We start from the raw sequence: 27,507 nt of genomic DNA, 5'->3' as shown, positions 1-27,507 counted from the left end.
AGACCCCCAAAGGCCTGCTCGCGGAGACCACTGACTCACGTAAGAAAAGGCCAAAACGGGCCCCGCTGGGCTGCCCCGCGCCCCGCTCGGCTCCGAGCCCCGCCGCTCCCTCCCCTCCTCCCGGCCAAGGCGTGCCCAGAAAGGGACGCGAGCGCGTCCCTCGGTCCTCGCCCAGGCTCGGCAGACGGGCGAGGGAGGAAGAATCCGCGCAGTCAGCCCCCTCCTTCCTGCCTCTCAGCCCGCGGGGTGGGCGCGAACCCAGCGCCAGAACAAGGGGCGTCGCTCTGCCCCCCAGGATCCGGCTGGTGGTGAGGAAAAGGTGTGGTCGCGGAGTGGCGGCCTCGAAAGGAAGCCCCGCAGTCCCCAGGTCCCCATCTGGCGGCCGTCAGGGCCTCACCCACGACCCCAGCTCTCTCCCAGTAGCCACCCAAGACCCTTGTCCCGGGCAGGGAATGCCGTTTGCTCGGAGCCCCGTCAGGAGGAGACAGGTGGCGACGGTGACCATGGCAACCTGAGGTGTGCAACGGCCCGACACCGCCTCTGCCTCCCGGAGTCACTCACCTGAGGGCGGGCTCCCGGACGAGCCCGGAGAAGCCCGACGAAGGAGAACGCGGCTGGGAGGCCGGCTTGCCGGGGCCCCGAAGCGGCCGGCACCGGGCTGGGGCGGCGGCGCGAGGGCGGCGGTCTGCGCTTGGCGTCGGTCCTCCCTCTTGGCCGCCCGCGCGTCACTCCATCAGTTCGTCAGTCCGTCCTTCTCGCGTCCGCCCCTGCGGGCCACCGACCGCTCGGCTCAGCCTCTTGCAGACTGCGGTTGTCAAGCGCCGCCGGAGCCGAGCTCCAGCCGCCGGCCGCAGCCAATCGCCGCGCTTCCCCGAGGCGCCTCAGGACCCCGCCGCGCGGGGAGGCCAGGCTGGTGCCTGAGCCGAAGGGAGAGTCGGCTGGGCGGGCCCGAAGCCCCGGCGGGGCGGAGCCGGGCCGGGCCGGAGGGCCGGGCTCTCGGGGACCACCGGCACTCGGAGGAGAGAGGGGGCCCAGCCCTAGCGCGAGACCCCGGTAGCCGGGACGTGGACGCTTAGCCAGCCAGTGACCCTGTGTCCCGCAAAAGCGTGGACAGCGGTGTCGCTTCCAAAGAGAGAAGTCGTCTGCGCACAAGGACTGACTCACTGCGCCTCCCCGATGATGTATTAATAAAGGCGAATGAAAGAACTCCAGCAGCTTATTCGCCCCCTTCCCGGTTTCGCATTTTATGAAGCTGATGTGCCCTGAAGCATTTTGCAGTTACTTAACATTTAACATCCTCACGGTGTTCGCGCGTTTCGGATGTAAAGCCTCTTATTCCACCCCATGGGTGCAGTAGTATTCCACAAACATACATGATGCTCAGCCGAACTGAATTAAGCATCTAGGGGGTATAGCCTCACAAAGAGATAGAAGGAAGAATACAATGACCCAACGCTGTGAGAACCTCATCCTCACAAAGCCTGCAGCCACAGTGAGCTGGGCCTCCCAACGGGAAACAAGGAGTTCAATGAAGACTTGGTAAAGAAAATAAACATGAAAAATAATCCCAGAAAGGAATTTTTTTTTGTCTAATTCAACACAAACGAAGTGATAGCTTGAGAAAAATTTCCAAGAAAAATATTTATAAATTCCGGAGGAAAACAAGGTTCAAAAGCTGAATTGCAAAGCTTCAGTTGCCTGGTCTTAGCTAACAACTCCTGGAAAAGTCATTATGAACCTTTTCCTGACGAGTGCCAAGCAAGTAAATATAAACACAATTTAAAGTTACTCAAGGTCTTGATAGTGAAAACAAGCAAACAAATAAAATGCTTTGCAGAATGTTTAAATTGAAATAGTGTCTCAATTATCTTGCCTGTATAGTTTATCTAAGAAACCACTCTAAGTGTTAACTCTCAAACAGCAGCAGTTGCAAGAAAGAGTGTCATTTAAATAGTTAAATCATCAAGTGAATCTAGAAAGTTACCAGTCAGGGGCAATCAGACAAATATTTGGAGCCCCTGACTAGGGGCCATGTGCTAGAAAAAAGGAAAAACTGACCTTACGGTAGTAGATTGGTTTTGGCATTCATTCAGCATAAAATGAAGTGCTTTGCCTATGTTCTCATTTAAGCTTCACAACCTCCCTTAAGGTGTCTATTAATTATTCCCATTCCAGAGAGTAAGAGAAGTAACTTGCCAAGGTCACATAGGTGATAGGTAGCAGAGTCGGGATTCTCACCATTCTGACTTCCTAAAACTTTTTTTTCCATTCTACTTCACTGTATCAACTGGACCTTTTAGCTTGTAGGAAATAAACTCTCTTCTGACCAAGTAGAGAGGATACAGATCTTATTTATCACCCTCCTCTATGGCATAGTGTTATTTGCATCTAAGTTTTAAATAACTAGTAATCAATATTGTCAGAAACAAATACATAACCATTATATTTCTGAAAAAAGCGTGGGGGGCTGGATGGAGGGAAGAAACCAGGTACCTGTACACTGATAAATGCACTGACTGTGTATCTGCTTCCTACTGTAAAATCAAGTTTTACACTACAACCCTAATAGCTACTAGTCTAAGTATCACCTCTCCTTCTATAATCAGCCACACTAGTTAAGATTAGATCTTCTTGTCTTTCACTCTGGTTGTTGAAATAGCAGTGAATTGTTCACAAAGGACAAGGCTTTCTTAGACGAAGCACTGTCCTTAGACCCTAGTCAATGCCTCAGTCATTCACTAAACACTTACCAAATGCTTGCTCTGGGTCAGGAACTAGGTTAGGCATAGTTTGGAAATACAAGTTCTAACTTGATGGAGTGATTCATGGTGCCTTGTGACTTAAATGCCTACAGGCTAAGGTGGACTCTTTATTTTCGTATGATTCTCAAATTTAATTTCTAAAAAGGGAAATAGGAGCTTTTGGTTTTCCCCAACTACATTCTAAGGGCAAGCCCAAGCTAGGAAATCCTGCCTTCAGAAATATAAGGGAGTTCAGCAGGAGGAGTTAGGGAACTTATTTTAAAAGCTCCACTCTCATTACTAAGACAAATTAAAGAGCTTTGTGCTTCAGAGCCAGTTACCACCCTGGCTTTGGGAGAACAAAATACCAGTACTGCCACTTCTCTAAACAGAGTCAAAGACGCTGGAGGGAGAACTACCTGGGTCTGCCAGGGCTCCCATTGAGGTGCCTAAACAAAACCTTAAATTATATGTCAACAGTTAAACCTAGCTGAGAAAAATACATTCTTGTCACAATATAAAAGAGATGGGGCCAGTGCTGTGGCGCAGTAGGCTAAGCCTCCACCTGTGGTGCAGCATCCCATATGGGCAATGGTTTGTGTCCTGGCTGTTCCTCTTCTGTTCCATCTCTTTTCTATGGCCTGGGAAAGCAGTGGAAGATAGCCCAAGTGTCTGGGCCTCTTTACCAGTGTGGGAGACCCAGAAGAAGTTCCTGAGTCTTGGCTCCTGGCTTCGGATCTGGCTGTTACAGCTATCTGGGGAGTGAACTAGCAGATAGAAAGAAGACCCTTCTCTCTGTCTCTCCCTCTCTCTGTAACTCTGCCTCTCAAACAAACAAACAAAATCTTTTTTAAAAATGCACTTTTATTTACATTAAGTAAATATATGATGTATTATTGAAAACAAAAATAAGAAATATTTTTAGAAAAATATATGATCCATTTTAATCAAGTCTACTTTTGAAAGTTCAAGGAAATGAAATTAAAAGAGTATTTTGGTGCGAAAAGTTTTTCAAATACACACATAGTTTTTTCATTATACACATTTATCATGGTTTTTTGTTTAATTGGAAAGACAGAGACAAAGAAAGTGCACCCTCATCCACTGCTTAACTCCTCAAATGCCTAAAATGGCTGAGGCTGGGCCAGGGCATAACCGAGGAGCCAGGCATTCAACCAGGTCTCCCATAAGGGTGACAGGAACCCAAGTACTGAACCATCACCTCTGCTTCCCCAGGGCCTGCATTAGCAAAAACCTAGAGTCAGGAGCCAGAGCTGGGTATCAAACCCAGGTACTCCAATATGGGATACAAGTGTATTGACCAGTATCTTAATTGCAAAGCCAAACATCCATTTTTTGAAAACCATTTCTATACACGAATTTCAAAAATGTTTTCCACCAAATAAATTTATCTTTTGATTTCATTTTCCATGAATTTTTGAAGCCCTCTCCTTATATCAAAATTAAAAAGGGGAAAAAAGGAAAATAAATGTTAGGAAACGCCAGTTATACATAAAGCACATTAAACATAATTTCAGAGAGTTAGTAAATAATTTCAGGATAAGGTAAGTAAAATTTCTACTAATAAGCTTGAGACCATTTAGCAGAGCTTGATATAAGGAGAGAAAAAAAGCATCATAGAGATAGTGCCTCCGGGGCCAGCACTGTGACTCAGTGGGTTGAGGCCTTGGCCTGAAGCGCCAGCATCCCATATGGGCACCGGTTCTAGTCCCAGCTGCTCCTCCTGATCCAGCTCTCTGCTGTGGCCTGGGAAAGCAGTAGAAGATGGCCCAAGTCCTTGGGCCCCTGCTCCCACATGGGAAGACAAAGAAGAAGCTCCTGGCTCCTGGCTTCAGATCGGCGCAGCTCCGGCCATTGTGGCCATCTGGGGAGTGAACCATCAGATGGAAGATTTCTCTCTCTGTCTCTACCTCTTTCTATAACTCTGTCTTTCAAATAAATAAAATCTTTAAAAAAGAAAAAAAAGAGATAATGCCTCTGTCACTTGTTGGTGTAGCTAGGTACCCATGCAACACAACTTTTGGAGACCTTTGATGGTAGCAATGTGGTAGCTCTCTTGCTAGAGAAGGTTTGCATGAGGCCAGTAACTGTATCCACATGGTTGAAGCATATTTGTATCTGTGACTTACTTACTGATATAATCAACCTACCAGGCCCCACAGGCCGGATGGCTCCAGAGCCAGAAGCATGGGCACACATGACACTGGGGCATTGAGGCTGCCACCAAATTAATGTTTGAGGGATAATCTCACTCTTCTTATGTAGCTACCTGGGACGGAACTAGGTCCTAAATTTTAGCTAGAGCATTTACCATGGGTAAGTTTTTTTTTTTTTTTAAAGATTTATTTATTTATTTGAAAGGCAGAGTTACAGAGAGGCAGAGGCAGAGACACAGAAGTTTTCCATCTGCTGGTTCACTCCCCAAATGGCCACAACAACCAGAACTACACCAATCTGAAGCTGGGAGCCAGGAGCTTCTTCCAGGTCTCCCTTGAGGGTGCAGAGTCCCAAGCAATTGGGCTATTTTCTACTGCTTTTCCAGGCCATAGCAGACAGCTGGATCGGAAGTGGAGCAGTCAGGACTCGAACCACCACCCACATGGGATGCCAGTACTGCAGGCAGAGGCTTTACCCATTATGCCACAGCACCGGGTAAGTTTTTTTTTCTTGCTTTTTTTTTTTTTTTTTTTTGGACAGGCAGAGTGGACAGTGAGAGAGAGAGAGACAGGGAGAAAGGTCTTCCTTTTGCTGTTGGTTCACCCTCCAATGGCCGCCGCCCGGCACATCACGTTGATCTGAAGACAGGAACCAGGTGCTTCTCCTGGTCTCCCATGCAGGTGCAGGGCCCAAGCACTTGGACCATCCTCCACTGCACTCCCTGGCCACAGCAGAGAGCTGGCCTGGAAGAGGGGCAACCGGGACAGAATCTGGCACCCCGACCGGGACTAGAACCCAGTGTGCCGGTGCCAAAGGCGGAGGATTAGCATACTGAGCCGTGGCGCCGGCCCCTGGGTAAGTTTTTTATTGTTAAGTTCACATGCTTCCAAAATACAAACATCCTGCTTCAGAAAAATTAAGCACAGTGTTAGCATTTCTTTTAAAATTTTTGTAATTAAGTAGGCTCCTTCCTAATAAAAGTACAGTTATTTATTTAAAATAGTCCAACAGGGGCCAGCATTGTGGCACAGAAGGTTAAGAAAGGTTAAACCATGGCCTGTGACACCAGCATCCCATATCTAAATGCCAGTTGGAATCCTGGCTACTTCCCTTCCAATCTAGTTCCTTGCCAATGCACCTGGGAGGCAGTGGGGGGATGGCCCAAGTTTTGGGGTCCTGTCAGCCACATGGAAAACCCAGAGGGAATTTCTGGCTTCTAGTTTCAGCCTGCCTCAGCCCTGGCTGTTGCCACCATTTGAGAGTGCCAATCTGAGTACCAGCTACTCCACTTCCAATACAGCTTCCTGTGAAAGTGCCTGGGAAGCAGTGGATGATGACACAAGGACTTGAGCTCCTGCCACTCATAGGGGATGATGAGGATGGAGTTCCTAGTTCCTGGCTTCAGCTTGGTTGACTGGCTGGCTGGCTGTTCTGGCCATCTGGGGAATGAACCAACAAATCAAAGGCCTTTCTCTCGGCCGGCACTGTGGCTCAATAGGCTAATCCTCTGCCTGTGGCGCTGGCACCCCGGGTTCTAGTCCCGGTCGGGGTGCCGGAGTCTGTCTTGGTTGTTCCTCTTCCAGTCCAGCTCTCTGCTGTGGCCTGGGAGTGCAGTGGAGGATGGCCCAAGTGCTTGGGCCCTGCACCCACATGGGAGATCAGGAGAGGCACCTGGCTCCTGGCTTCAGATCAGCGCGGTGAACCAACGGAAAACCTTTCTGTCTCTCTCTCTCTGTCCACTCTGCCTGTCAAAAAAAGACCTCTCTTTCTTTCTCTTTGCCTTTCAAATAAATAAATGTTCAAAAGAGAGAGAATACACCTAAGGATCTTCAGGCAGCTCACCAGGCTTTCAGGTCCATGTACACATAAGTCTCAGTGCTACAAATAACATGGGATACTGATAAAAATTCAGATCAAGGGGCCAGTGCCATGGCTCACTTGGTTAATTCTCCGCCTGTGGTGCCAGCATCCCATGTGGGCACCGGGTTCTAGTCCCGGTTGCTCCTCTTCCAGTCCAGCTCCCTGCTGTGGCCCGGGAGGGCAGTGGAGGATGGTCTGGGTACTTGGGCACCTGCACCCAGATAGAAGACCAGGAAGGGGCACCTGGCTCCTGGCTTCAGATTGGTGCAGCGCTGGCCGTGGTGGCCATTTTGGGTGAACCAGTGGAGGGAAGACCTTTCTGTCTCTGTCTCTCACTGTCTATAACTCTACCTGTCAAATTAAACAAAAAAAAATTTCAGATAAAAACTCCTATCAACCTACTGGTAAACATATAAGTTTACTCTTTTATTTATATAACTTAAGGATTCCATTTATTTATCCAGATACCATATACAAAACAGTATTTGTGCTAAACCACAAAAACAATAGGTGCTTAATAAATACTTGTCTGGGGGCTGGCATTGTGGCCTACAAGGTTAAGCTGCTGCCTGTGACACTGGCTTCCCATATGCATGCTTGCTCGAGTCCCAGCTGCTCCACTTCCAATCCAGCTCCCTGCAATGTGCCTGAGAAAGCAGTGGAGGATGGCCCAACTACTTGGGCCCCTGCCACCCACATAGGAAACCTGGAAGAAGCTCCTATCTCCTGGCTTCAGCCTGGTCCTGATCCAGCTGTTGTGGCCATTTGGGGTGTGAACCAGTGGATGGAAGACCTTTTTCTCTGCCTCTTCTCTCTTTCCTCCTCTGTTAACTGTGCCTTTCAAACAAATACATAAATCTTTAAAATAAATAAAATACTTGTCTGATATTGTATGTCCAAACATTGTTTTGATCTCATCCCATAGTCTGACAGTCTGAAAAGCTCATGTAGCCATTACTAAGGGCCAGGAAAAGCGGCAGCCTTTGTCATCACATTTAACACTTCACTCACTGATCAACCACACCTCTGAGGACCTTAAGAAAATTAGGCCTGGAGAGTTGGGACTATCCTGGGAAGCAGGCAGAGTTTTTTAAAGTTCTTGATTTTCTGCAACAATACTCAGTATTATCAGTTCTCATGATCAACCCTGAGGCTTTGCTAAAGAAGTTGGATGGAAAAGTACCTCAGAGGTCAACATTTCATGAATTAGAGATAAAGCAAAATTACCTTAAAGTGACAAACATAGACAAGGCTTGGTTGGGTACTGTCAGTGGAAGTGAAAACTCCAACAACTCCAGCCAAGTTTCCAGTGTGGATAACAAGACAATCCTGAGGCCTCTCAAGCACTCCACCCTCAGCAAGACTCAGGCCCTGGTGAGCCATTTTCCTGTTTCTGTATTAACCCCTTCCTATCTCACCCGATGCTCTGGATAATCACTCTTTTAAAACATAATGTAACTCATTGTGATTCACTCTCAATTCTGTTTCCACGTTGTTTATCTCACTAGAGAAGGGAAGAATGCACTGATCATACAGGTGAAAGTTTTACTGACATCTACAAATCGGTATCCTTTTTCATTCACTGGTATTATGAGCTTGGTTTCTGTGTGTCCACCACAAGAGATGGATGTGCCCTCCATTTGCAGATGAAATCAGATTCTGAGTCTGCAATACTGCAAAACAAACTCTGAACTGTAATACATTCACCTAAGTAACACAACCTCTTGAAGCTTCTTGGAAAATGCTCAACTGACTCTCCAGGCAACACCTCTCTGTTGGAAAGAGTCCAAGTGAGCCATTTCCTCAATTTAAAAATTTCTACACTTAGAATTCATATCATAGTTTTTACTCAAGAACCCCAGTTTAGATACAGCAAGACCAACCATTTGGAGTACAATCATAGATATATTACTAGGCACTCTGCTTGAACATCTAATAAACATGCTAGCTAAAAAATGAGCACTTCATTTAAAATAGGAAAGGAACTATCACAGATCAAAGAAATTTAGACACTCCCAAAAAATGCAATGGAGGATACCTTGTTTAGTTCCAATTTCAAAAAATTCTGGTAGGCAGAATAATAGCCCTTCAAAGATGTCCGTATCCTAATCCCCAGAATCTGTGAACACATTACTTGATGTGGTAAAAGAGACTCTGCTGGTGTGATTGAGCGCCTTGAAATGGGAGGAGCCTCCTGGGTTATCCAGGTGAATTCAACAGAACTACTGCGAACCCTTCCCAGCTGGGACTAGAGGGAGACACGATTACAGAAACGTTGCTGAGATAAAACTTTGACGATCGAAGGAGAGCAGGAACCCAAGAATGTACCCTCTAGAAGCTGAAAAAGGCCAGTAAGTGGATTCTCTCCCAGTCATCCAGAAAGGACTACAATCCTGTCAGCACCTTGATTTTAGCAGTGAAGCAAGTCTCAGACTGGTAAGATAACAAATTTGAAAGTCACTAAATGAGCAGTATTAGTTACAGCAGCAATAAAAAAAAACTGATACACAAACTCAAAAAAGACATCTTGAGACAAATCGGGGAAATTTAAACAGGAATTGTATATAGATGGAATACTGATGAATTAGGGTTAATTCTTCACAACGCATGCCAATAGTATTTGGGCTACCTTTTCTTTCTTTTTTTTTCTTTTTTTCTTTTTTTCTTTTTTTTTTTTTTTTTTGCAGGCAGAGTGGACAGAGAGAGACAGAGAGAAAGGTCTTCCTTTGCCGTTGGTTCACCCTCCAATGGCCGCTGCAGCCAGTGCGCTGCGGCCGGCGCACCGCGCTGATCCGAAGGCAGGAGCCAGGTGCTTCTCCTGGTCTCCCATGCGGGTGCAAAGCCCAAGCACTTGGGCCATCCTCCACTGCACTCCCAGGCCATAGCAGAGAGCTGACCTGGAAGAGGGGCAACCGGCACAGAATCCGGTGCCCCGACCGGGACTAGAACCCGGTGTGCCAGAGCCGCTAGGCAGAGGATTAGCCTATTGAGGCACGGAGCCGGCCCTGGGCTACCTTTTCAAACATTTTATTTTTAAAATGTGTACTAAAGGATTTGTAGATAATGTAGAATCTGCGAGTTGTTTTAAAATAATACTGTTCTAGATGCCAGGGCTGTGGCACAGCATCTTAAGCCTTTGATGCTAGTGTCTCATACAAGCTCCATTTGCAATCCAGCTCCCTGCTAATGAGCCTGGGAAGGCAATGCTTCCCAGTGCTTGGGCCTCAGCACCCATGTGGCAAGACTTGGATGGAATTCTAGGCTCCTGGTTTTAGCCCTGGTCATTGTGGCCATTTGGGTAGTGAATCAGCAGATGAAAGAGCTGTTTCTTCCTGTATCTAACCCAGCCTTTCAAATAAGTAAACAAATCTTTAAAATAAAATAATACTGTTCTTCCTCCCTCCAAAAAAAAAAAAAAAAAAAAAAAGTTGGTTACTTGTTGAAGCTGGAGCCAGTATTATTGTGTACACCAGAGATTTTGCAAAGTTAAAAAAAAAAATAACATGAATTAACTTAGGAGTGGGCACCTATATACTCTTGATCAGCCCTGTCCAAATTATCTGAAAGGATGAAAATGATCTACATCAGCACTGTCAAAGGCAGTAGCCACTAGCTACAAGGCCACTGGGCACTTTAAATATAGCAAGTGCAACTGAGGAACTGAATTTTATTTTAAACAGCTACATGTGGCCAGTGGGTACCATTTTACACAGTGCAGCTCTGGATCCTGGAAGACAGCCATGCTGCCACACTATCACAATTCAGTTATAAGCAAGTTCATGAATCAAGTCAGGGCACATCAGCTTCCCTGTCTCCTTTTCGTTAATAGCAGAATTCAGCTCCCTGCTCACAAATCCATCCCCAGCCCCTTTTCACCACAGAGGTGGGACAGGGAACCCAAGATACAGCACGATTTCTTCCTGGCCACACTGATTAGTCCAAATGACCAGAGCCAGGACATAATAATCCTTGCTTGGAATTTTCTGTATTAGAAAGGAAATAAGCTCTCTCAATTTGGAGATGCAGAGATAAAACAATATAAGTAGGGGCTGATGCTGTGGCATAGCCGGTAAAGCTGCCACCTGCAGTGCCAGCAATCCATATGGGTGCTGGTTCAAGTCCCAGCTGCTCCACTTCCAATCCTGCTCTCTGCGCTGTGGCCTGGGAAAGCAGTGGAAGATGTCCCAAGTCCTTCGGCCCCTGTACCCGAGTGGGAAGACTCAGAGGAAGCTCCTGGCTTTGGATCGTTGGGGCCGGCCATTGCAGCCAATTTGGGAGTAAATCAGTGGGTGGAAGACCTCTCTCTCTGCCTCTCTTCTCTCTGTGTAACTCTGCCTTTCAAATAAATAAGTAAATCTTTTAAAAAAAAAAATCAGCATTTAAAAAAAAAAAAAAAAACAACTCTACAACCGCTTGTCATCATGTTCCTTTGCCATACTGAGGGATAAAACCAAAAAAAGGGTAAAAGGCAGTCTTCATTCTCCTCAAGTATTTGGATCCAGTTAACCCTGAAGTTAGCATCATCCCTTCTTTAAAAAAAAAAAAAAAAAATTTATTTATTTATTTGAAAAGCAGATTTACAGAGAGGCAGAGGGAGAGAGAGGTCTTCTATCTGCTGGTTCACTCCTCCGATGGCCACCAATGGCCTGAGCTGCACTGATCCAAAGCCAGGAGCTTCTTCCGGGTCTCCCACATGGGTGCAGGGACCCAAGAACTTGGGCCATCTTCCACTGCTTTCCCAGGCCATAGCAGAGAGCTGGATCAGAAGTGGAGCAGCCAGGACTTGAACTGATGCCCACAGGGGATGCCAGCACTGCAGGTGGCAGCTTTACTAGCTATGCCACAGCGCCGGCCCCCATCCCTTCTTTCTCATGGTTCATTTAGGTAAGCCACTAAATTCCTTTTGGGCTTACATTAGTTTACATTCCATTACAACATTAAAAAGTTTTAATACAGAGTTTCATAAAAGACTTACATTTGAGGGTCCTAAGCAGAATAGTAAAACACTGAAAATTCAAAATGACCAAGATACGATGCAAGCCAGTCAATGTATATATCGTGTACCCCTCTGCACAGGTTAACTTCTCTCATGCCTGTTACTACCAGTTCCTTTTTTAGGGTGAAGCAGGCTTTGAATAGCAAAAATAGTGATCCTGATCTTTTATTATTGCCTCCCATTCTTGATTTTAGCTTAGACTGGGGTAGTTTTCCAATTTTTTTTGGTCATTTCTCTGCCTTAAAAATAAAAATATCAACCCAGCTATGCATTGAATCTCATTATCAATTAAAATGTATTATAAGATACAAAAACATTTTTAAGGAGATTAAGCAGGTAGCTATATTACCAGTAACGGACATAATATTCTGGGAGAAAAAGTTACGAATTACAGACAGATTCAAGCATTAATCTATTTATTTTTTCATATCTTAGTCCTTATATCAATAGGTTAAGAAAGTAAAATTTTCCCAAGTACTGATTTATAGAGAATGTTTATAAGCAGCACAAAAAAAGTTCAGCTTCAGGAAGAGTAACATTCAATAATCCCTTTAAATGCAATTTAAATCCTTATTTTAAGCTAAGTGCAATAATAATTTAATACAGTAAGCTAAACACACACAAAACCTGTTTTTCCTAGACAACAAAAGGGATTTCCATAGCCACATATGGTTTTAGTCAAATACACATTTCCGCAAGAACAAGTACTTACAAATGTTAATAAAACACTACCTCAAATGCTAATCCTGCCATCAACTTTTTAAGCAATGCCATTCCTGCTATTGAAAGTATTTATTTTTAGAAGCTTTAATCTGATCTGGGAAAATGAGTTCTAAATCTTAACTAACACCATATTATAAGTCCCAAAAGGTTTTAAATTAAAAAAAGCCTTTCAATACAAAGCATTCATGTGAAACTTTCTCAAAAAAACAAAACAAAACAAAACAAAACCACACTTGTTATCTGAAGAATATTAAAAACAAATTATGTTTTAAGACAAACATTCTTACAAAACTGTATTTTCCTTCCTAAAAGAACAAAATCAGTTTATTGTCATTAATAACCTCTTAGACTACTATTATCTAAAAACTTCAGCTTACATGAAGCACTATCTTAGTTATCATAGTCAAACATGCTATTTAGGCTTCATACATTAAACAGCTCCAGTATTGCTTGCAATGGCACAATCATATCTTACACATAAATACTACTTCATCTAAATGGTCCAAAGTCAGAAGGAACTGAGTGATTTGCAAGGTACTCTAAATTTTGTGTAGTCATTAAAATCCAATAAGTTATTCAAGTATAGCTGTATAAAGGCAGCAGTTAACATCTCAAATACTCTAAAATTGAAGACATGAAAATAAAGGCTGAAAACTGTTTCAATGTCTTTCATGTATATGTCTAGATATCAGGACATTACTGTAGAAAATCTGCTAATATATAAGGTTTGCCCCGAAGATAATGAAGTTTCAGAAAATACAAAAGTTGTCATGATCCATAGTTGGCTTCATCAAATGCTTTTCTAGCTCGCTTCAATTCTTCATTCATAGTAAGCAAGTCTTTAACCCTAGCAAACTTCCTTGGGTCCTTTCGAATCAAGAAGACGATATCTTCAACTTGAACTCGACCTTGTCTTCCAATTGACATTGCCTTGTGAGTCTATTACAAAGAAATACATTGAAATCAATGGAAATGTAATATTTTACTATTTTAATTTGCATTTGTTAATTGCTGGTAAGGTTGAAGATTTGCTCTTCTAATTATTATAGGTATTCATTTGTGAACTATCTCTCTACTCATGTCCTTTGTCCATTTTCTACTGTGTTATTGCCAATATTTCTCTATGTTTCACTGCAGATTTTAATAATGACATTAAAATTATGAAAATGTATGATTTTCCTTTTTTGTTTTGGGATATACATAGTTTTTTTCTTTATTTGTACAAAATAACTTCTTTATTTTTTTGTAACCATTCATTTCATTTATGCTTTGAGTCCTCTTCCATTTGGTGGGTTTTCTTATAATCAAACTAAAAAAACCTCTTCTCCCATCATCTTATTCATCTTATGCAAAAATAAAAGTTTACTATAGCACTATTTCTACTGAATAAAATATAAAAAGTAAAAAATTGGAAACTAAATATTTAATGATAAGGTATTGAGTAAGTGAATTTGAGTATATGCATTCAATTAAATGCAGAAGCAATAAGAACATTATAGCATATTATATAATTATAAGGGGGACACATTCTAAACTTATTTAACGTAAAAAGCAAGTTCTAAGACTGATATACTATATGATTCCCAATTTTATAAAATTGTTTATGTGAAAAAAGACGAAATATTAACCAATGTTAGTACTAGTTGTTACTAAATGGAAGAACTACAGATTTTTCTTTTTTTTTCCCAAAGATTTGTTTATTTGAAAGGCAGAGTTAGAGAGAGGCAGAGGCAGAAGGAGTGGTCATCAATTCACTGGTTCACTACCCAAATGGCCTCAACAGCCAGAGCTAGGCCGATCCCAAGCCAGGAGCCTGGAGCTTCTTCTGGGTCTTCCATACAAGTCCAGAGGCCAAGAACTTGGGCCATCTTCCACTGCTTTCCCAGGCAGTGGAAACAGAAGTAGAGAAAAGAAGTATAGCAGCCAGATCTGAACTGGTGCCCATGTGAGATGGCAGCACAGTAGATGGCAGCTTTACCTGCTATGCCATGGTGCCAGCCTCCTATTTTTATTTTATTCCCTGTGCTTTTATACATTCTAGGTTATAATTTAATATTAATTACTTCTGTAGGTAGAAAAACAGATTTTTTAAAATGCACATTCTCCAAGTAACTTTTTACTATTACATCGTAGAGAAAAAATTCAAAACACAGGATGAAAATCCTTAAGAACTAAAAAATCAAACTCAGTGGCCGGCGCCGTGGCTCACTAGGCTAATCCTCCCCCTTGCGGCGCCGGCACACCGGGTTCTAGTCCCGGTCGGGGTGCCGGATTCTGTCCTGGTTGCACCTCTTCCAGGCCAGCTCTCAGCTGTGGCCAGGGAGTGCAGTGGAGGATGGCCCAAGTCCTTGGGCCCTGCACCCCATGGGAGACCAGGATAAGTACCTGGCTCCTGCCATCAGATGAGCGCGGCGCGCTGGCCACGGCGGCCATTGGAGGGTAAACCAACAGCAAAGGAAGACCTTTCTCTCTGTCTCTCTTTCTCACTGTCCACTCTGCCTGTCAAAAAAAAAAAAAAAAAAAAATCAAACTCAGTACTGTCATCCCTGAGAGTATATCCAAAAAAAGGGGGGGAGGAGCTCCCAATATGGTGCAGCAGGTTAAGCCACCACTTGCAATGCTGGTACCCCACATGGAGCACCAGTTTGAGTCCCCGCTGCTCTGCTTCAATCTAGCTCCCTGCTAATGTGCCTAGGAAGGCATCAGAAGATGGCCCAAAATCTTGGGCCTCTGATACCAACATTGGAGACCAGGATGGGGTTCCAGGCTCCTGACTTTGGCCTGGCCCAGCCCAGCCAGCCATCTGGGGACTGAACTAGCAGATAGAAGATCTCTCTCTCTCTCTCCCCTTCTCTGTCACTCTACCTTTCAAACTAATAAATCATTTTTTTAAAAGGAGAGAAAAGTCATAAATATGGCCAATCAAAATTAATGATTGAGTTAAAAACAAAATTATCTGTAAATAAGTTAGACAATAAGAATATTAAGTAAATTAGAACACATCTGAATGATAAATATGGAGCTCTAAAATAATTATAATTTTTTTTTTATTTGAGAGGTAGAGTTATAGACAGAGAGAGAGAGAGAGAGAAAGGTCTTACTTCCTTTGGTTTACTCCCCAAATGGCCGCTGCAGCTGGCGCTGCGCCGATCCAAAGCCAGGAGCCAGGTGCTTCCTCCTGGTTTCCTATGCGGGTGCAGAGGCCCAAGCACTTGGGCTATCCTCCACTGACCTCCTGGGCCACAGCAGAGAGCTGGACTGGAAGAGGAGCAACCGGGACTAGAACCCGGTGCCCATAATAATTATAATTTTTTAAAAAGATTTTTATTTGGGGCCGGCACTGTGGCGCAGTGGGTTAATGCCCTGGCCTGAAGCACCAGCATCCCATATGGGTGCCGGTTCAAGACCTGGCTGCTCCACTTCCCATCCAGCTCTCTGCTATGGCCTGGGAAAGCAGTAGAAGATGGCCCAAGTCCTTGGGCCCCTGCACCAACGTGGGAGACCTAGAAGAAGCTCCTGGCTTCCGACTGGCGCAGCTCCAGACGTTGCGGCCAATTGGGGAATGAACCAGTGGATGGAAGACTTCTCTCTCACTCTGCCTCTCCTCTCTCTATATAACTCTGACTTTCAAATAAATAAATATATTATTCATTATTATTTATTTATTATTATATATTATATCAGATATAATATAGTATATGTTATAATATTACAATATAATATATTATATTTATTATTTATTTATTTGAAATCAGAGTTACACAGAGAGAGGAGAGGCAAAGAGAGAGAGAGAGAGAGAGAGAGAGAGAGAGGTCTTCCATCCGCTGGTTCACTCCCCAGATGGCCACAACGGCCAGAGCTGAGTCAATCTGAAGCCAGGAGCCAGGAGCTTCCTCCACATCTCCCACGTGAATTCAGGGGCCCAAGCAATTGGGCCATCTTCCACTGCTTTCTCAGGTCTTAGCAGAGAGTTGTATTGGAAGAGGAGCAGCCAGGACTGGAACCAGCAACCATATGGGAACCTGGCACTGCAGGTCAAGGCTTAGCCTACTAAGCCACAATGTCAGCCTCCCAAAAAAATTACAATTAGAACATGGTAAATATTTACTAGAGTAAAAATAATGTTGAGACTGATGTTGTGGCATAGCCAATTAAACCACCACCCATGATAACAGCATCCCATATGGACACCGGTTCATGTACCAGCTGCTCTCCTTAGGATCCAGCTCCCTACTAATGGCCTCGGAAAGGCAGCAGAGCATGGCACAAGTGTTTAGGTCCCTGTTATCCATGTGGGAGACCCAGATGAAGTCCCTGTCTCCTGGTTTTGGCCTGGCCCACTGCTGGCCTTTGTAGCCATTTGGGGAGTGAACCAGTAGACGGAAGATCTCTTTGTTCTTCCCTCTTTCTCTTTAACTCTTTCAAATAAACAAATCTTTTTTAAAAATTAAAAAATTACAAAAAGAATGTTACCATGATCACTGCAATATATTACATTATCTTTAAATACTAGAAGTAAAGGCAAAAAAACAAAACCACAAAAAACTCTAGGTTAGTAATGGGATTAAGTAATTTAAAAAATTTTATTCAGGGGCTGGTTTGTGTACTCGCTGCTCCACTTCCTATCCAGTTCCCTGCTCAGGGCCTGAGAAAAGCAGCAGCAGATGCCCAAGTGCCTGGGCCCCTGCCATCTGTGTGGGAGACTAAGAAGAAGATCCTGGTTCCTGGCTTCATCCTGGTCCAGCCCTCGCCATTTTGGCCATCTGGGGAGTAAATCAGCAGATGGAAAATGTCTCTATCTCTCTCTGTAACTCTTTCAAAAAACAAACAAACAGTAATTTTAAAATATTTACTCAGGGATGTTATGTCTTTTCAGGAAAAAGGACAGAATAACATACACACCCTCCATCCTTGGTGATTAATAGTAACTTCCACAAAATAGCATTCAAACGGATAGTTGATTTCAAAAGGATGCCACGTTTTGTTTGATCTAAAGCTTAGAATTTCAAATCTATTCTTCAATTAAATGAAATCAATTACAAAAGAATCTTACCATTTCAGTGATGAACTCTATGACCAGGTCTTCAAGAATATCCACTGACTCAGTGTAAGGATTCTGGTCATCCCCAAAACCATACATCATACATCGTACTGAAAAAGAACAATCACTTTTGTTTACTCAAACACACTGAACCACTTCACTAGCACATTTTTCAAATAAACTATAACCGATTCAAATTATAGATGATATTGGTGTTAAAAACATTTACATTGTCTTCGTAGTCTTCAAGTGTGGATTTGGTATGAAAGGTTTTAATCACAGTCTTATGACCAATTATTACCATCTGGCCTCCAACACACCTCTCCTTTCTTCTTAGCTACAAAACCCAAATTTTTTTAAAATTTATTTTACTTGAAGTCAGAGTTCTCAGAGAGAGAAGGAGAGGCAGAGAGAGAGGTCTTCCACCCACTGGTTCACTCCCCAACTGGCTGAAATTGCTGCACCAATCCGAAGCCAGGAGCCAGGAGCTTCTTCTGGGTCTCCCACGCGGGTGCAGGAGCCCAAGAGCTTGACCATCTTCTACAGCTTTCCCAGGCCATAGCAGAGAGCTAGATAGGAAATGTAGTAGCTGGTACTCAAACCGGTGCCCATATGGGATGCTGGCACTGCAGACGGTGACTTTACCCACTACGCCACAGTGCCGGCCCCAAAACCCTAATATTGATATTCTTTTCCTAATCTCTGCATCTACTCCCATCAACCTCAGGATACTTTTAACTATGAGACTACATAGCAGGGACGAGATGGGTAGCAATGGCTTAGCTTTTTCTGGAAGTGTTTTCTGTGTGCAGGTGAATCAGTGGGATAATGGCAGAATCTTTCCTGATGCTATCATAGGGGAAAGGACATTGGAGAGAAAGTGCACCAATAATCTTCTTATAGAAAAAAAAAAAAAAAAGGTAATCAAAAGGAAAAAACAGAGGGCTTAATACAAAGAATCTTGACAATTTCATTTCCTAGGTCAACACAACTATTCATAAAACCCTTTCAGGATTCATTTGAAAATGAAGAAATGAAAAAGAAAAAAGTCTAATTGCAGAATAATAAAAATAAATGCTGGGGCTGATGCTGTAGCATAGTGGGTTGAGCCTCTACCTGCGGCACAGGCATCCCATATAGGTACTGGTTTGAGTTCCAGCTGTTCCACTTCCGATACAGCTCTCTGCTTATGGCCTGGGAAAGCAGTAGAGGATGGTCCAAGTGCTTGGGCCCCTGTATCCATGTGGGAGACCTGGAGGCAGCTCCCAGTTCCTGGCTTCGGGTCCACCCAGCTCCAACCATTGCATCCATTTAGGGAGTGAACCAGCAGAATGAAGACCTCTCTCTCTCCCTCTCCCTGTCTGTAACTCTATCTCTCAAATAAAATAATTTTTAAAAATTATTTAAAAATAGCTAATAGTTAAAATTCACTCAGCCCTTTCTTTACACCAGGTACTGTTTTAACTGTTAACTTCAATTTAATCTTGACAACAATCCTCTGAAGTAGACACTCTAATTATCCCCATCTAATAGAGAAAACTGAGGTACCAAGTTAGGTGAATTACCCAAGGTCACACAGTTAGAGAGGTAGAATGTGAATTTGAAGCCAGCCAATCCAGTTCTGGAGTCCCTATGCCTACCCTTACAAGGCTTACACTTCGGTAGTTTCAGACAGATGGGATCCATATGGATTCTCATCCTATACTCTATAAACTCCCAGTTAATCCACAGATAAGCCTCAAGAAATCCTTGAAACTCCCCTGAAATTCTACAGAAATTTTGTATAAATCATCTATAAACATGTGCATTTTCTGAGAAGAATTACAACTTTTATCTGATTCTCCAAAGTGTATGTAAAATGCTGTCAGGTCATTAATACTGTGCTTAGTATGTCCACTCCATGTTGGAAAGCCTAGATCCTAATCCACACTCTGCTTCTGATCCAACTTCCTGCTAATGTGTAGCCTGAAAGGCAGCTGATGATGGCTCAAGAACTTGGGTCCCTGCCATCCATGTGGGAAACCCAAATGGAGTTCTAAGCTCCTGGTTTTGGCCTGGTTCAACCTCAGCTGTGGCAAGCATCTAGGGAGTGAACCAGCAAATGGATGATCTCTCTGTCTCTGTGCCTTTCAAATAAATAAATAAAAATTTTAAAAGTAAAAATGCTGGAAATGTAACCTGAGTAGTGGTTATAAGCATACAATAAAACCACCAAGCTGTTAAGATTTGTATAATTTATTAGATGTAAATTTTTTTTTAAAGGAAGGAGTTCCTAGAATACTTCTAAAGGCAAGAATGGGTACATTAAGAATAATTCCTATTTAGAAGAAGCAAAAACTGGCAGAAGTGAGAAAAAATTAGAGCAGGCCTAGGGAAGGAAAAAAGGGTTGAGCTGGAAGCCAGCATGGCCAAAAGGTATCCTCAGGGTTTACACTGGCAAGAACTTTCAGGTCCAGATACAAGAGGGAAAAAACAGAGGAGCCAGTATTTCCTCTCTCTCTCTTTTGGAATTTGTCATTTTTCTTTGCCTTTTTTTTTTTTTTAAAGATAATTTTAGACTTACAGATCAGTTGCAAAAATAGTTCCGAGTTCCCATATGCCCTATATCCAGCTTCCCCTTATGTTAACATCTTATATAACCATAGACACTTATCAAAAGTAAAATTAACATTGGTACAAGTACAAATCTTAGTCAGATTTACCAGTTTTTCTACTAATATCCTTTTTCTGTTCCAGGATCCCACACTATTTAGTTGTCATATTTCCTTTTTTTTTTTTTTTTTTTTTTTTTTTTGACAAGCAGAGTGGACAGTGAGAGAGAGACACACAGAGAAATGTCTTCCTTTTCCGTTGGTTCACCCTCCAATGGCCGCGGCGGCTGGCGCACCACGCTGATCTGAAGGCAGGAGCCAGGTGCTTATCCTGGTCTCCCATGGGGTGCAGGGCTCAAGCACTTGGGCCATCCTCCACTGCACTCCCAGGCCACAGCAGGGAGCTGGCCTGGAAGAGGGGCCACTGGGACAGAATCCGGTGCCCCGACCAGGACTAGAACCCAGTGTGCCGGCGCCGCAAGGTGGAGGATTAGCCTAGTGAGCCGTGGCGCCGGCCTTAGTTGTCATTTCCTTTGTTTCCTCTAGTCTGTGACAGTTCCTCAGCCTTTCCCTTTCTTTCACGATCTTCACATTTTTGAAATATACTGGTCTTGAAAAATGTCCCTGATGTGAATTTTTTTTTGAAAGATTTATTTATTTTACTTGAAAGAATTAGAGAGGAGAGGCAGAGAGAGAGGACTTCAATCCGATGGTTCACTCCCCAACCGGCCGCAACAGCCGGAGCTGTGCCGATCCGAAGCCAGGAGCCAGGAGCTTCTTCCGGGTCTCCCACGCAGGTGCAGGGGCCCAAGGACTTCAGCCATCTTCTACTGCTATCCCAGGCCATAGCAGAGAGCTGGATCAGAAGTGGAGCAGCCAGGTCTCGAACCGGCGCCCATAGGATGCTGGTGCTTCAGGCCAGGGTGTTAACCGCTGCGTCACACGCTGGCCCCCTGAATGTGAGTTTGATGTTTTCTCATGATTATATTAAGATTACACATTACTAGAAAGGATACCAAGAGGTTATTTAAGGTATCCTCTTAACGCATCTTACCAGATGTATGTGATATCATCAATACATGTTACTGGTGAGGCTAATTTTGATCACATGGCTAAAGTGACATCTGTCAGGGTTCTACACCATAAAGCTTACTGCTTTTCCTAAATAATTTGAGTAAGATACTTTTTTTAAAAGATGTATTTATTTATTTGAAAGTCAGAGTCACACAGAGAGAGGAAAGGCAGAGAGAGAAAGAAAGAGGTCTTTCACCTGATGGTTCACTCCCCAATTGGCCACAACGGCCAGAGCAGCCCTGATCCGAAGCCAGGAGCAAGGAGCTGCTTCTGGCTCTCCCACGCGGGTGCAGGGGCCCAAGGACTTGGGCCATCTTTTTACTGCCTTCCCAGGTCATAGCAGAGAGCTGGATCAGAAGAGGAGCAGCCAGTACTAGAACTGGTGCCCATATGGGATGCTGGCGCTTCAGGCTAGGGCGTTAACCCACTGCTCCACAGCGACGGCCCCTTGAGTAAGATACTTTGTCACTAACATTTTGATGGGTAGAATTCACCAGCAAGAAAACATACCTCACTGAAAAGGGAAACAGGTTACACAGAAAGTATATAAACCTTATTTGGTCAAAGGGTCTGTAAAGCATAAACAAATACCAGCAAATTCTTTGAAAACCTCCTATGGCTGGTGGTGTGGCACAGCAGGTTAAGCTGCTGCTTTTGACAGCAGCATCCCATAAGAGCACCAGTTTGAGTCCCCATTGCTCTGCTTCTGATCCAGCTCTATGCTAATGCACCTGGGAAAGCAGCAGAAGATGGCCCAAGCGCTTGGGCCTCTGCCACACATGTGTGAGACCTGGAAGGAGTTCCAGCCTCCCGGATTTGGCTTGGTCTTGCCCAGTCCCAACCATTGCAGCCATTTTGGGAGTTAACCAGCGGATGGAAGATCTCTCTCTGTGTAACTTTGCTTTTCAAATAGATAAAAAAAATCTTTAAAAAAATTTTTTTCCTCAGGGCAAGCAGTTGGTATAACACTTCAAGAAACCACTTGGGATGCCTGCGTCCCATATCAGAATGTTTGGTTCCAGTCCAGTTTCCTGCTAATGTATATCCCAGGAGGCAGCAAGTGACAGCTCAAGTACTGGAGTACATGACAACCAGACAGGAGACCAGGATAAAATTCCAAGCTTCCAGCCCACCCTAGCTGTTGCAGGCATTTGGACAGTGTTTAAGCTGACTGATGATCTCTATCTCTCTGCCTTTCAAATAAAAATGAAAAATAAATTAAAAATAATCTTTTTTTCCTGGGATCAGTATGTGGTACAGTTGGTTAAGGCACCACTTGTAATGCCAGCATCCTAGATCAGGGTGCTGGTTTGAGTCCCGGCTATTTCACTTCCAATCCAGCATCCTGCTAATGCACATGGGAAGACAGCAAAGATGGCCCATATACTTGGGTTCCTGCCAACCATGTGGGAGACCAGGATGGAATTCGTGGCTCCTGGATTTGGTCTGGGCCAGACCTGTCTGTTGCTGCCATTTGAAGAGTGAACCAGCAGATGCTGGTTCTTTCTCTCTTTGTCATTCTGACTTTCAAATAAATAAGTAAATAAATCTCACTTTAAAAATTATTTTCTTTAAAAAGAGGAGTGGGGAATCTTTTCTCTGTGAAGAGCCATTTGGATATTTATAACATCATTTGCAGGCCATACAAAACTATCAACTTAGAAATTAGCCTGCTACAATTTGCTGAATCTTTATATATAGGTAGATTGAATTTTGAGTCCTGCCTGTGGTTGTCTTGGCCAGGCCACACCAAAAGATGTCACACACCTGGACATTTCCCACCTCTGGTGGCAAACAGATCTCAGTAAGATATATGAAGACTCATAAGACATGGAGAAGACTATGAAAATTCCAAATTCTTGTCATCATAAAGATAAAGTAATCCAAGTATAACAAAGGTCTTTGCTAATAACCAACTGTGCAAGCATCACTTCGAGATACTCTGGAGTAGTGATCTCTTTCTTATGTTGGTAAAGTAAGTAAAATGTAATACAAATGTAATAAATATTATCAGAGAGATGGGATAAGCAATGTTCAGCTTTAGGTGAGATACAGAAAAAGGTTACAATTAAAAAGAAATATGGCGGTAGACTGGCACTATGGCACAGTAGGTTAAACCACTGCTTGCAGTGCCACCATCCCATATGGGCACCAGTTCGAGACTCGGTTGCTCCACTTCCAATCCAGCTCCCTGCTAATGACCTGGGAAAGTAGAGAAAGACGATCCAAATGCTTGGGCCCCCACAACCATGTGGGAGACCCAAAGAATTTCTAGGCTCCTGGCTTCAGACCTGCCAGTTCCAGCTGTTGTGGCCATTTGGGGAGTTAACCAGTGGATGGAAGATTCTCTCTCTCTCTAACCCAGCATTTCAAATAAATGTTAAAAAAAAAAAAAACACATGGTGTGGGTATTACGGCGTGGCAGGTTGGGCCCAGTTTGGGACACCCACAACCCTTGGCTGACATTCCACATCAGAGTGCCTTGTTTGACTCCCATCTACTCTACTTCGAATCCAGCTTCCTGCTGCTGTGATTCTGGAAGGCAGCAGGTGATGGCTCAGGTACTGTGGCCACTGCCACCCATGTAAGAGACCCAAGTGGCATTCTGGGCAACTGGCATCCGCCTGGCCTAGCCAAGCCTCAGCTGTTGTGGGCATGAGCGAACCATCAGATGGAAGATCTCTGTCTTTTTCTGTCACTCTGCCTTTCAAATAAATTTCAAATAAAAAAGACATACTGATGTGCAGTTTTAACATCACATATAAACTGCTCGTATCTGTCCCAACCTTAATAAACAGGTATTCTTAAATCTGTGTTGTCTCATCTCTCAATACCCAGCTAGATATAAAGGAATCCGTACTGGGAGATAAAAAGCTATTCTCATGATGACTTTTAAATGTTGTCCTGGACTATCAGCAGTAGGAACAGATCTCCTTTCTTCATGCTGCTGTCTAAAAAGGGTAAAATCTGTCTACTGAGGGAGTGGGACAAAGCACTAACACATTATATTATCTTCATGCCATTGTATGTCTCACATTGTTCCTCACCTTCCTGCCCTGTTCACTGCCCTTAGTCCAAAGTCTCAACTTAGCCCCTACCCTCAGCACCTGTTTCAGTGCCCACAGTCAAAAGAACTCCTGCTTCTACTGTTGCAAAGGTAAGGGCCAGGAAAACGTGGAGGTATACTGTTTTGTCCTGAATTGAAACACTGATCATATTTGTTAGGAAACTGGTGCAGTTTTATCCATGGCGCTATCTACACCATGATTTACATCCTATGCCCCAGTTCTCACAGCCATTGCTGAAAGCCATGTAGCCACATGGCCCAACCACCAGTGTCAAGCTCCACCCCCATCCTAACGGGATTCGCTGCTCCTGCTTCCCTGCCCGCCCTCTGGCAAAGTTTAAAAGGGCCTGTTCCTGAACAGGCGGCACTCTTGGCTCTTCTCTCCTGCTCTCTTGGCTCCTCTCGTCTCTCTTCTCTCCTCACTAGCTCCTCTACTTTCCGTGTCTCTCTCTCTTATACTCTCCTCTCCCTTTTTCCCTTCATCACCTCACCCTTCCGGTCTGCTGGCTTTTCCCAATAAACCCTTTCCCTTACTCCGGAGTTTGGTGTGTTTTTGTGACGGCCTAACAGAAAGACATAACAATATTCCCTCACTTAAATTCTGTACAATTTAAAACACAATTATACGTTAAACTGGGGTTAGTATCTGTGATTCAAAAATTAAACTGAGGGGCTGGTGCTGTGGCGCAGCAGGTTAAAGCCCAGGCCTGAAGCGCTGGCATCCCATATGGGCACCGGTTCTAGTCCTGGCTGCTCCTCTTCCGATCCAGCTCTCTGCTATGGCCTGGGAAAGTAGTAGAAGATGGCACAAGTCCTTGGGCCCCTGCACCCGCATGGAAGAAGCTCCTGGCTCCTGGCTTCGGATCGGCACAGCTCCAGCCATTGCGGCCATCTGGGGATGGAAGACCTACCTCTGTCTCTGTCTCTGCCTCACTCTGTAACTCTTTCAAATAAAATAAAAATAAATCTTTAAAAAAAAGGCAAAAATTAAATTGAACTTTACTGGCAATTTTGAGAATATTATCCTTGCAAACATTTTCAGAATATAAATCTATTCCAAAGGACATGTCCAAAAGTTTGCATGATCTATAATAAAATCACTGTCAAATACTACTTACATTCTTTAGAAAAGAGTCTCTTTCTTTTACCCTGTCCACCTTCTGCACCTCCTCCAATTTCTTCATTTTCTTCCTCAAACTAGAAGTTAAAATGTATATATAGAAATGTCAAGTGACTGCATTGCATTTGATATTTTAATAACTTGCTTTCATTTTTAACACTAATATCAGGCCAAAACGCTTAAAAGCAAGCACTAAAAAATCATGATAACTTAGCACTAAAGAGCCCTTAGAGACTACCTAGTCAAAATTTCAATTCCCGCAAAAATGGTTTCTACACTGTCCACAACAATCCTGCCTAGACACGTAAGCCTTTTAACAGCCGCAAGTTCTTTTTGTTTTAAACCAACTAAGTTGGTCTACTGCTAGCCAGTGCTGCCATTCAAGGACCGATACTGAATCAAAGCCTACCTCCCTGCAGCAAAAAAGGAAAAATTTTAACTAAGCACCTGCTTATACAGTGCTAAAACCTTTCCTTATCTGTTTTAACCTTATTTTATATCAAGAACAACCGACGCTGAAAGTTAAATAACTTGTTCGGTGAGAATGGAGATTTTGAAATCCAGGCTTCTGATTTGCGGTCCGTTATTTCTCCAACACTTCACAATAAATATCCAATTCTGTTAGCAGCTAGATTGTTGGTTCATTTAACGAGCACCAACAAATACGAGTGATTAGCTCTGACGATCGTCTAGTTTCACAAAGTGTCTGGCAGATTCAGCCCGAATCCGAAGGGAAAGGGGCTACCTTCCCACTACTTCACGTCCTGCCCCGGAGTACTAAAACCATGAAGCTGAAGGAAAAGACAAGCACAACTGGTCCCCGAACTCTCTCGACTGAATTCACTAAGGAAAACACCCCATTCTGAACTCTGCTTCCGTCACTAAGCCTGAGCGAAAGGGAGGATTGGGACAAAGGCGGTCACTCACGGTGGGATCTTCTTCCTCATCTGCCATTACACTAGCCCGACAACCTACTGTGCCGCGCCGGCTCGCTCTCAGCGGGTTTTTACTACTTCCGTTGCGTCACTTCCGGTGACGTAGGGGGCGGGGCCGGGTCCCCGCAAACACGCCTGGGAGGGGGAGCTCCCTAGCGACCGCTGAGAGAGACGGTCTGTAGGGTAGCAGCGTGAGCTCTGGGTTCTGTAATCCCGAGGAAGGAACTAAAAGTTAGCAAACTGAAAGAAATGCACCAGGCAGTGTGTATCCTCTTATCACCCTACATCTCCTTGTGCGTGTTGAATCCACCTTTCCTGACCTGGAGCGTAGGAGGGCGCTCCCGCGGTCTTGCTCTGAGGGGTGTGTTTTAAAGTGCAATGAGTTACGCCTGCACTATTGATCCCAAGCACTTTGTTAATTATTGTGGGGTACTATATTTCACTACTAGTTCTCAAGGGGGCGCTATCCTTAGAGACGATTTAAAATTTTATGGAGAAGGATTTGGGTTTTAACAATGAGAACACGCAGTAAGAGGCTGGAGTTGACATAAAATATCCTGCAACTTAAGGGATGATGCCACACGATAAAAAAGTCCAATAATACACACGATTTCTCTATGTCCTGCTGAACATTCAATGACTGAAAATATTATTTTATATAAACTATTTTTCCCATGCTTTTAATGAACATTGGATTTCCTGTGACTGTTACTTCTTCAAAATTGGTGATCTGTTGCATTTTGCTTTGTTTGGAACTTATTAAGAGGAAATACTGCCACCAAAGGCAATATTGCTTGTAATTTAAATAGTGCTCACCTGGAATCTGCCTACATTTGTAGTTCCTACATTCGAGGTAAATTTACATCTAGGTACAAGCAACCACATTGTTATTATACCCCCTGTGTTGTCATGCCTGAGAACTTACGTGTTAAAAACATATTAATAGATTCTTTTATATTTATTTCTTATTTGGGCATTTTTTGATAAGTTCTCATTTTAGTTTCAGGATTTAACAATTTTCAGCATTTTGCCACATTGTATTTTTTAAAGATTTATTTATTTATTTGAAAGGCAAAGAAAGAGAGAGGTTTTCCATCTGCTAGTTCACTCCCCAAATGGCCGCAATGGTAGGAGCTGAGCCAATCTGAAGCCAGGAGCCAGGAGCTGCTTCTGGATCTCCC

At 43.7% G+C, this 27,507-nt stretch overlaps 2 protein-coding genes across 10 annotated transcripts in view; both read right to left on the bottom strand.

The window, feature by feature from the left end:
- WDR47 (WD repeat domain 47) overlaps window positions 1–8,971 on the bottom strand; it is a 94,322-nt gene extending 85,351 nt beyond the window's left edge. For 4 of the 9 annotated variants that reach the window (XM_089300222.1, XM_089300223.1, XM_089300224.1 and 1 more), the window contains exon 1: window positions 8,007–8,164. In XM_089300222.1, coding sequence (XP_089156348.1) covers window positions 8,007–8,162 — 156 coding nt within the window. In that variant the 5' untranslated portion in view covers window positions 8,163–8,164. Of the gene's footprint in view, window positions 1–561; window positions 1,099–8,006; window positions 8,165–8,817 lie in introns of those variants that run through there. The other 5 variants (XM_017346022.4, XM_051856197.3, XM_002715813.6 and 2 more) reach the window with 3 other exon arrangements.
- A 3,203-nt stretch (window positions 8,972–12,174) lies between these two features.
- On the bottom strand, window positions 12,175–26,372 carry TAF13 (TATA-box binding protein associated factor 13). Its single transcript, XM_002715812.5, has 4 exons — window positions 26,319–26,372; window positions 25,390–25,468; window positions 17,552–17,649; window positions 12,175–13,437 (listed from the first exon to the last, which is right to left on the bottom strand). The coding sequence occupies exons 1-4, from the start codon at window positions 26,343–26,345 to the stop codon at window positions 13,267–13,269; spliced, it is 375 nt and encodes a 124-aa protein (XP_002715858.1). The 5' UTR covers window positions 26,346–26,372; the 3' UTR covers window positions 12,175–13,266.
- Between the last annotated feature and the right edge of the window lie 1,135 nt (window positions 26,373–27,507).

Source organism: Oryctolagus cuniculus, chromosome 7 (assembly GCF_051225735.1).
Source record: "Oryctolagus cuniculus isolate XC-2025 breed Fujian yellow rabbit chromosome 7, ASM5122573v1, whole genome shotgun sequence".
In the NCBI taxonomy this organism is placed as follows: Eukaryota; Metazoa; Chordata; class Mammalia; order Lagomorpha; family Leporidae; genus Oryctolagus; species Oryctolagus cuniculus.
Note: the sequence above shows the minus strand (reverse complement) of the source record. Positions and strands in the feature narration are given on the sequence as shown.